The 10966-nt window shown below is 38.6% G+C and overlaps 1 protein-coding gene across 2 annotated transcripts in view; it reads right to left on the bottom strand.

Annotated features, from left to right (window-relative positions):
- The window catches only part of myh14 (myosin, heavy chain 14, non-muscle), a 45345-nt gene that overhangs the window by 4118 nt on the left and 30261 nt on the right, over window positions 1-10966 (bottom strand). For both annotated transcript variants that reach the window (XM_084089524.1, XM_084089523.1), the window contains 13 exons: window positions 10545-10649; window positions 10170-10322; window positions 9829-10077; window positions 8929-9141; window positions 8603-8815; window positions 8318-8479; window positions 7990-8118; window positions 7803-7891; window positions 5554-5677; window positions 5267-5475; window positions 4495-4603; window positions 1290-1462; window positions 282-308 (listed from right to left, as the gene is read on the bottom strand). In XM_084089524.1, coding sequence (XP_083945650.1) covers window positions 282-308; window positions 1290-1462; window positions 4495-4603; window positions 5267-5475; window positions 5554-5677; window positions 7803-7891; window positions 7990-8118; window positions 8318-8479; window positions 8603-8815; window positions 8929-9141; window positions 9829-10077; window positions 10170-10322; window positions 10545-10649 — 1955 coding nt within the window. The remainder of the gene's footprint in view (window positions 1-281; window positions 309-1289; window positions 1463-4494; window positions 4604-5266; window positions 5476-5553; window positions 5678-7802; window positions 7892-7989; window positions 8119-8317; window positions 8480-8602; window positions 8816-8928; window positions 9142-9828; window positions 10078-10169; window positions 10323-10544; window positions 10650-10966) is intronic.

The raw sequence follows: 10966 nt of genomic DNA, 5'->3' as shown, positions 1-10966 counted from the left end.
GGGTCACTGTTTATGAACTGGAAGAAAGAAAGAGGGGGAAAAAAGAGGAAACTGAAATGATTAGTGGAACAGAGAATCTGTGATTCATCACCATTTATAAACAGGAAGTGACCCACAATCCAATGTATACTACACCATCTTGATACGCTTCAGAATAAATCAGTTATAAAGGACTGTCTCTAGTCTCAACAGGGCACACACCACCAGAATCAAGAGGAGACAGGAAATGCTCAGAGAGGAACACAAAACACACAGTCTGACACTTTAGTATGAAAACCTACTGTTCGGACTTCTGACGTTCTGTGACGCTGAGTTGGTGTAGGAGACAAACACACAAATATGGATGGACACAAGACACATTAGATGAGTCAATGAAACATGCACACATAGTACAACAAAAAATGGATATGTATTAACGCCTAAAAGACTGAAACTTTCACTGTCCTGACCAGAGGCATTGTGACAAGTTTCCAGCAACAAGCAATTTTTCCATTCACACAGAACACTAAACTGTGCGATGTAGCCAATGAGAAGATATTTGATATAGACTGATAAACTCTTGTGTCGTTTCAAACCCACAAGCTAGTTTACTAAAATTTGAGTGCTTTATGCATGTTCGTTGATTAATGTTTATAAGTGAATGAAAGCATACATTAAGTTTGTTCATCATATAAATCGGTTGTGTCCCTTCTGAAGACTTGATTTAAACCGCTCAATTCATATGGATTAGTTTTGCAATCTCTTTATGAACGTTTTGAAGCATCAGAGTTTTGCGTGAATAGACTTTCAATGGAGGGACAGATCATTAAAAATATCTTCATTTGTGTTCTGAAAAAGTCTTATGGATTTGTAACGACACAAGGGTGAGTAAATGATGACAGAGTTTACATTTTTGGGTGAACTAACCCTTTAAGGAGTTATTTCTACCCAATCTGAGCCTTTTTTTTGTTGGTAAAAAAACAAAAAAAACATGGTCACACAATAGTTAAGGGTCCAAATTTCACTATTAACTAATTATTAACTATGATTTTTGCCTTAAACTCCTAATTACTGTTTATTAATAGTTAGTATGCAGTATGGTCATGCAGAATAAGGCATTAATATGTGCTTTATAAGTACTAATAAACAGCCAATATCCTAGTAATATCCATGCTAATAAGCAACTAGTTAATAGTGATAATTGGACCCTAAACTAAAGTGTTACCAACTTGCTTGTTGCTTTTTCATTTTACTCTTTGAATTTTACACATAGAATGGCAAACTTCACAACACACCATCATAATCCTTACCTGAGTTGGGATCGGAGAGTGTTGAGCTCGCGGTTCATGCTCTGCATGCCGTCGCTCATTTCCTCCATCTCTCGCTGTAGTTTCCTGCGCTGAGCGTTGGAGCGAGAGTTCTCTTCCTCCACCTCTTCTAACTGCCTCTTCAGCTGACGGAGACGCCCCATAGACTTATCCAACTACAAAGAGAAAGAGAGAGAGATTTTATCATTGTAGAATTACAGTTGTAATATTGTTGCACCCATTAGATTAAAAAAGGTCAGAGAGAAAAGTAAAGCACCATGGTACAACAATACTACGCATGTTCTAAAGAGAGAAACCCGTAATTTAGAGCGTAAATGGAAACAAACTAATTTAGATGTCTTTAGAATCGCATGGAAAGACAGTATGTCACGTTATAAAAAGGCCCTTAAAGCGGCCAGGGCTGAGCACCTCCGCAAACTAATAGAAAACAACCAAAACAATCCTAGGTTTTTATTTAGCACCGTGGCTAGACTAACAAATAAACAGATGTCACCTGAACAAAATATTCCGTTACAGTTTAGTAGTAATGATTTCATGAAGTTCTTCACTGAGAAAATAGAAAACATCAGAACCACAATTGTAAACGTTCAATCCTCAATCGCGCCTTATAATTCAGCCTCAATTATCACCCTGCAAGAACAATTACAGTGCTTTACAACTATAGAACAAAAAGAGTTAAATAAACTTATCATTTCATCTAAAACAACAACATGTTTATTAGATCCTATACCAACTAAACTACTGAAAGAAGTGTTACCTATAGTGGAAGAGCCTCTCCTCAATATTATTAACTCATCTTTATCTTTAGGTCATGTTCCAAGAACATTTAAACGGGCAGTTATAAAACCTCTCATTAAGAAACCACAATTAGACCCGCATAATCTAGCAAATTATAGACCCATTTCAAATCTTCCTTTTATGTCTAAAATACTAGAAAAAGTGGTATACGCTCAACTGGGCTCTTTCTTGCAAGAAAATGACATCTATGAAAAGTTTCAGTCTGGATTCAGACCGCATCATAGCACTGAAACTGCGCTCGTTAAAATTACAAATGACTTACTTTTAGCATCTGACCAAGGCTGTATCTCAATACTAGTTTTACTTGATCTTAGTGCTGCGTTCGATACTATAGATCACACAATACTCTTAGATCGACTACAAAATTATACTGGTGTTCAAGGACAAGCATTAAGTTGGTTCAGATCATACTTATCTGACCGCTACCATTTTGTCTATTTAAATGGAGAAAAATCGATCATAACTCCAGTAAACTATGGAGTGCCGCAGGGATCTGTGTTAGGCCCTCTGTTATTCTCAATATATATGCTGCCACTTGGAAATATTATAAGGAAACATGGAATTAGTTTCCATTGTTATGCTGATGACACTCAAATCTATATTTCATCACGGCCAGATGAAAACGCTAAATTATCCAATTTGACAGAGTGTGTTAAAGATATAAAAGATTGGATGACGCACAATTTTCTTTTATTAAATCCAGACAAGACAGAGGTACTAATCATCGGTTTAAAAAACCGCCCACAAAACCTCTCACACCACAACTTTAACATAGTAGGATGTCCTGTTACTTTATCCTCTACAGTAAAAGACCTAGGTGTTATACTAGACTGCAACCTGTCTTTTGAAAATCATATTTCATATGTTACAAGAACAGCCTTTTTCCACCTTAGAAACATTGCTAAGCTACGTAACATGCTATCAGTTTCTGATGCAGAAAAATTAGTTCATGCATTCATGACCTCGAGACTAGATTACTGTAATGCTTTATTAGCCGGTTGTCCTGCATCCTCAATAAACAAGCTACAGTTAGTCCAAAATGCCGCCGCTAGAGTTCTTACTAGATCAAGAAAATATGATCATATAACACCAATTTTATCATCACTACATTGGTTACCTATAAAGTTCCGTATTAATTACAAGGTATTGCTACTGACTTATAAAGCCCTAAACGGTTTAGCTCCAGTCTATTTAACGGATCTTCTATCGCCCTATAATCCATCACGCTCTTTAAGATCACTAAATTCGAGGCTTTTGGTCATACCTAGGATATCCAGATCCACCAAAGGAGGGAGAGCATTTTCACATTTAGCTCCAAAACTCTGGAATAGTCTTCCTGATACTGTTCGTTGCTCAGACTCGCTCTCCCAGTTTAAAACTAGATTAAAGACGCATCTCTTCAGCCAGGCATTCATATAATACTTTTAATCTTACAGTTAAATCCGACCTCTAGTTCATAAACGCCAGAGGAGAACTGGCCCCCGACTGAGCCTGGGTTCTCCCAAGGTTTTTTTTTCTCCATTAGGTCACCTGATGGAGTTTTTCGGTTCCTTGCCACTGTTGCCTTTGGCTTGCTCAGTTGGGGATATTTGGGATATTTAATTTAATTAATCAATCAACATTACTATTGATCAGCATTACCAAACGTGGACATTTTCCACTAGAAACAAGCATTGATGTATTATTTTAATTTAATACTGTGAAGCTGCTTTGATACAATCTGTATTGTGAAAAGCGCTATATAAATAAACTTGACTTGACTTGACTTGAGTTGTACTGAACGACCCACAACCCTGAAGCGAATCCTGCAAACCCTGATATGAGTTTGTGTAGGTTAACAAAGGCTGGTTAGGTAACAGAAGCTACATATGTTATGTAATATGGCATTTCAAAGAAAAAAAAAAACCCAGACTGAATCAATGATTAGTAGTGCTTTTTGGGATTCATTCCCTCAAGCTATGAGTACACACTATTTTACCTTTGCCTCTTTTCCCCCCAATTTTAAAGTTTAGTTAATTTCCTAATCATTTGGCAATTTGAATTGACTGTTTTAATGTGATTTATCTCAAGTTGATTGATTTGGTTAAAAGTAGAACTCCTTAGTAAAATGTTTTATGGAGAATTACTTTTTTGAAAGCTTATGAAGAAAATGAATGGAAAAAAGAAAACAATTAGTTCAGTGTAACAAATAGTGCAAAAATTATACACTAGTTTCTATCATTTGCCAATGTTATTTAGATTAAATAAACAAAATGATATATATATATATATATATATATATATATATATATATATATATATATATATATATATATATATATCTTATTAATTATATTTTATGCAATTTATTACACCAGGCTGATATGCATGCCCTGAAGGGTGGAAGTACCTGCTCTCTATACTGATCTGCATGTCTCCTTTCATCCTCCACCTGCATCAAAACTTCCTTCAGTTTCTTCTCTGTTTTCCTCACCAGCTTATTGGCTATGGCTCGCTCTCTAGGAAGGGAGAAGATGAAGAGAGGACACACAAAACAGACACAATGCTGTTAAGACACAGTGAATGAAGAACCTTAAAAGAATAATCCTTGCAAAAAATATTTTTAAATTATTTTTCTCACTTTTTCAACAACAACAACAAAAAAAACATATTCTCTTGTTCATGCAATGCAATTTAAATGGTAGCCATAGTTGTCGATCTTTATTTTTAAGCTTTAAGTCACACCAATGGCTTTGGAACGTGCAAATATCACACACAAGTGTGCACACATAGAGTAGTTCTGACATTCTGCTAAACTGAATCAACATTGAACTGACTGAGCTAAATGATGACACTGTTGCCTTCTGTAGAGATGCTTAAAGCTGAATTTAACTTGTTTCATTATTGATGAACTTTTGCATTGCATTGACAGTTGAATAATGACACTATTATCTTCTGTAGTGCTGTTTTACAGCTGAAATTGACTTTGTTTCATAATTAATGAATTTTCCTGTTTATTAATGTGAAGCTGCTTTGAAACAATTTGTATTGTAAGAAGTGCTATATAAATAAATGTGACTCAACTTGAATAAGAAAATCATTCAGATTTCATTTTACATTCAGAAGACATCTGTTCATTTGACCTCCAAGTTTATCTCTAGCACCCCCCACTGTTTTCTTACTGTCTCTCCTGCTCCATTTGTTCCTCCATCGATTCTATCTTGGCCTCTAGGGCGGCGACGCTGAGGCGATGTTTCCCCTTCACAGTTCCCTCCATCTCGCTGAGACGAGTCTTCAGCTCTTTATTATGCCTCTCGAGAGCCTCTCGTGCGCTCTCGCTCTTCTGTGCAAGTGTCCTTTCTCCAGATAGCTGGACTGTAAGAGTCTCAACCTAAAAAGTAGAGAGAGAGATGTAGAGTGCTCTGTCTCTATGTGTTTGTGTGATAGTATAGTGTGCTTCTTTGTGTACCTGTAAGGTGCTCTTCCTGTGTCTCTCGGCTATTAGTTCAGCATTACTTTGTTCTTCCTCTAACTCTTCCTCCAGCTGAGTGATTCTTCCCTCAAGACGCCGCTTCTCATCAATCAGTGCAGCTCTGCAGGGCAAACAAAGTTAAAGACAACATGAGTCCTGTTTATTTTTTAATAAACCGGCCTGTTGTTGCACACTGTTCATCAGTGCATACGAGAATAATATTAGACAATAATATTGGTATTCAAAATACTTCCAAAAAAATATTTTTAATCTGTGGGAAAGGACTTTAAAGTGGGTGTTACATACACTAACTTTCACATATTTGGTTTTTTTAAAATGTTTTTGAGTCTCTTCTGTTCACCAAGTCTGTATTTATTTGATACAAAATATTATTACAATTTAAAAATATCTTTTCCATTTTAATCTCTTTTAAAATGTAATTTATTCCTGTGTTGGCAAAGCTGAATTTTCAGCATAATTTACTCCAGTCTTCAGTGTCACATGATCCTTCTGAAATCATTCTAATATGATGATTTACTGCTCAAGAAACATTTCTCATTATTATCAATGTTGAAAACAATGATGACTGGAAAGTTAAATAGAACAGCATTTATTTGAAACAGAAATCTTTTGTAACATTAAAAATGAGTTTACTGTCAGTTTTGATCAATGTGTCACCTTAATGAATAAAAACATTAATTTCTTAAAAAAATAAAAAAAATAAAAATAATTATATATATATGGGGCGACAGTGGCTCAGTGGTTCATGTAGGTTGTCTACAAACCAGAAGGTTGGTGGTTCAATCCCTGGTTCCACCTGACCAAGTGTCGAGGTGTCCATGAGCAAGACACCTAACCCCAGCTGCTCCCGACGAGCTGGATGGCGCCTTGCATGGCTGACACCGCCGTCGGTGTATGAATGAGTGAGTGAATGGGTGAATGTGAGGCTATATGTACAGCGCTTTGGTGGCCTTAGGTCTGTGAAAGCGCTATATAAATGCAGTCCATTTACCATATATATATATATGTGTATATATATATATATATATATATATATCATACAGACCCAAAACCCTTAAATGGTAGTGTAGCCAAAAAATAAAGACGTTTTAGATGGAGAACAAATTATTACATTATTACAATTATGACATAAGACGAGGAACATGTATTAAGAAAGTTAAATTGTTAGTTCACCCAAAAATGAAAATTACCCCATGATTTACTCACCCTCAAGTCATCCTAAGTGTATATGATATTCTTCTATCAGACGAATACAATCAGAGTTATATTAAAAAATGTCCTGGCTCTTCCAAGCTTTATAATGGCAGTGATTATAGCAGAAAGTCCATCAAAGCGCAACCATCCATGCTAAAAGTGCTCCACACGGCTCTGGCGGGTTAATAAAGGCCTTCTGAAGTGAATCGATGTGTTCGTGTAAGAAAAATATCCATATTTAGAACTTTATCGACTAAAATAACTAGCTTCCGACAGATGGCCGTACGCATCGATTTACGGCGGAAGAGTAACCCCTGACCCGACGCACAATGTAATGACGAACGCGGAAGCGCAGAGGATAGAGCAAAACAAAATACCAGTCACGAATTAGAAGTCTAAAACGACAATCTTTAAAGAGAAATGTGGGAGGTGCTTGAGTTTGTTGCCCAGTCCTGTTTGTTTGAACCGCTAGAGGCTTCAATTCTTACGTTACTCCTACATCCTACGTCATACATTCGTCACTGGTTACTCTTGTGGCGTAAGTCGACTTGCGTAGTACGGTCGTCTGCTGGAAGCTAGTTATTTTAGTCGATAAACTTTTCCATATAGATATTTATCTTACACAAACACATCGATTCACTTCAGAAGGCCTTTATTTTAACCCCAACAGAGCCTTGTGGGTTACTTTTATCATGGGTGGATGCTTTTTTATGGACTTCAAAACAGAAACGCCCATTCACTGCCATTATAAAGCTTGGAAGAGCCGGACATTTTTTAATATAACTCCGATTGTGTTCGTCTGAAAGAAGAATGTCATATACGCCTAGGATGACTTGAGGGTGAGTAAATCATGGGGTAAATTTCATCTTTGGGTGAACTATCCCTTTAATAGAGGAACATTTTTAAATGCATTGTGAGTGGTGTTTAGTGTTGTTTCTAAAGCATACACAAAAATATGCATCTCATCCTCCCTAAACAGAAAGATATCTCAGGGTCAATAAACATTAACACAAGCACAAACAAATACTGACTTTCCAGTTGAAGTGTTGACAATTTCATCCGCCATTTCGTCTCTCTCCTGCTGGGCCTGTCTCCGCTGCCTCTCAGAAACGGCCAGCTCCTGAGAGAGTATCAAAATAACAGCGAATGAGAGAGAAAAAAAGAATGAAGGAGATGCATTTCAAATATCTTCTGGGTTACATTGGCAAGGCAACACACCTCTGTCAACTGTAACAGTTCTGCCTCCAAAGTCTGCAGCCGTTTCTCGCTGTCCTTTGACTGGACGACGATCTCGTCTCGAGCCAACTTGGTTTCGTCAAGCTCACGAATGAGCTCCTTCATCTGAGTCTAAAACACACACAGGAACACACTAAATATCCAAATCAGGGATCAATCAATCAAATTTTATATGGCCCCTGGTTTATTTGAATGAATTCTGGCCTTCGTAATGAAATCTACAATAAGCAACTAGTTATATCACAGCTTTCAGCAACATCTTTTTAAAAATGTCTTGTGGTCTATTTCAAAATGAACTGAACTGACAAACCTGGAGACGTTTCATCTGTCTAAGTGCTTCCTCTCTGCCCCGATTGGCTGTTTCCACCTGAGCCTCAGCCTCCTGCAGCTCGGTCTCCAGTTGTTTCTTCACCGTCAAAGCCTGAGCTCTCTGAGTCTTCTCCTCTTCAAGCATTGTTTCAAGCTCTCGCACCTGAACAAGTAATAGAAGAAGAAATGTGAGAAAACAGGAGCTCAAGATCAATTCTTTTCAGCTCTGAACATCTTCAAAGACTATCTCATCCCTTCACTTCTTTGTTCTGCTGAGGACAGCTACCTGTTTGTTAAGTGCTCTCCTCTTTTCTTCTCCTTTCTCCTCCTTAGTGCTGATCTCTCTCTCAAACTGAGCTCTAAGGGCCTGAAGAGTGACATCCAGTCTGAGGCGAGCGTTTTCCGCCTCTGTCAGCTCATCCTCCAGCTCTTGGGTCTGTTCTTTCAGGGATTGTGCCTCTGTTTCCAAAGCCCTCCGAGAACGCTCCAGCTCATGAACCTGAGGAGGCGAAAAAAGTCAAAAGTCAAAGAACAGAATATGTTTTTGCTATTACTATGCTATAACATGTTTATAAACTCTGTGCAAGCATTCAGGTAAAAAGCAAGCTGTACATTTTTGCCCACGTCATCTTGGGCATTGACGAGCTGCTCCATCTCCACACGAAGCTGCTTATTGGTTCTCTCCAGCTCATCTCTCTGCTCTGTTGCTTCCAGCAATGCTCTAGAGAGAGACAGGAAGCGTGTTTCTTTCTCTCGACTCTCTGCTTCTGCGCGGTCCCGTTCCTCCAGCAGCCGAGCACTCACTGCCTTCTCCTCTGCCAAACACTGAAGGTTAAAGGTCAAAGGGTGATGAATATTTTTTTACTTTTTTAAATGACCAAATATGAATTTATTCATGTATCTTCCTATCAATACATCTAGCTGTCTATCCATCCATCCATCCATCCATCCATCCAGCAGTTAATTTATCCATCCATTGATCCAGCAATCCATTTATTCCTCCCTTCCTCCCTCCATCCACCAGTCAATCCATCCCTTTATTGATTCACCAGTCAATCCATCCATGCATCAGTCAATGAATCTATCCATCCATTCCTCCATCCACCAGTCCATCAATCTATCAATTAATCCACCAGTAAATTCATCCCTTCATCCATCTCTCCTTCGATCCACTTGTCAATCCATCCATCCAACCATCCATCCATCCATCCATCCATCCACCAGTTAATTCATCCCTCTATCCATCTCTCCATTGATCCACAAGTCAATCCATACATCCATCCATCCATCCACCAATCAATCTATCACTCCATCCATCAACCAGTCAATCCGTCCATCCCTCATCCACCAGCCCATCCATCAATCCATCCACCAGTCAATCCATCCATCCCTCATCTACCAGTCAATCCATCTATCCCTCATCCACCTGTCAATCCATCCATCCCTCATCCACCTGTCAATCCATTCAACCATTCACTGTCTATCGGTCCATCCATCCATCCCCTACAGTACCTGATCAAATTTCTTCTGTCTCTTCTCCAGAGCAGTGCAGTTTTGTCTCTCTCTCTGAAGAGCGATAGTCATGTCCTCTATCTCTTCTCTCAGACGTTCTTTCTGCCTCTCTATGCGTTCTTTCTCTTCTTCTTTGGCTTTCTCTCTCTGTGTAGCATTCTCCAGCTCTCTCTGCAACTTCCTCCTGGCCTCCTCCCCGACCTCCACTGCTGAATTCACTTCCTCTGTCTGTCTCTTCAGATCAGATAGCTGCATGGGCACATAAAAAGAATATGATAAAATGGAGTTAAGATGGTTAGAACAATAAAAATGTTTTCCTCGATTTGCAAATGGGTGTAAACCTGTTGTGTAAGGTTTTGAATCTGGCGTGTAAGCTCTCTGGTCTTCTCCTCCTCCTCCTCTAGTCTCTCCATCAGTCCAGTTTTCTCTTCCTCTAGAGCACGTACACGTGAGCCCAGCGTCAACTTCTGCCGTGTCTCTTCCTGCAGTAACTCCTAAAAAATAACACACACACACACACACAAATAGTAAGCTTGATAAAGAGACCCTCACATTCACAGTCTCAGAGAGAAATCACAGTCTCTAAGATCTGCGTTGAAATAGAACAACAATCAGAGTGAGCAGAGAAAAGCAGTTTGGTTAAGTCCCATGAGCCTATTAATATTTAGCGGAAGAGAGCAAATTAAAACACACACTTGCACAAACACAAAAGTTACCTGCACATCATGTAGTTGGTTCTCCAGGCTGCTGACCTCCTTACTTAGACGGTGAGATTTGGAGTCAGATGAGGAGAGGGAACTGGACAGAGACTCAAGCTCTGACTGAGAGGGAGAGATTTCGAAGAGAGTTTAGACTCGTTTCATAATTGGTTTGATCCATAGGTTTGATTCAGACTAGAGTTTCATTTCAAAAATAAAAGTGGACCAGCAACAAACATTCACTAGCTGGTCATACCAACCTAAATTGGTCACGCTACTCTTTGTAACAAGGTGGTTTGTAAACCACCCAATTACCAGCTTGGACCAGCTAATGTCCAGTTTGGACCAACTAGAAACCAGCTACCATGTACCAAAAATAGCTATCATTTTAAGCTAGATTTTCCAGAATGGGAAGGACTACTGTCAGCTTAAAGTTTTGC

Source organism: Abramis brama (assembly GCF_963993115.1).
Source record: "Abramis brama genome assembly, chromosome: 17".
Classification (NCBI taxonomy): Eukaryota; Metazoa; Chordata; class Actinopteri; order Cypriniformes; family Leuciscidae; genus Abramis; species Abramis brama.
Note: the sequence above shows the minus strand (reverse complement) of the source record. Positions and strands in the feature narration are given on the sequence as shown.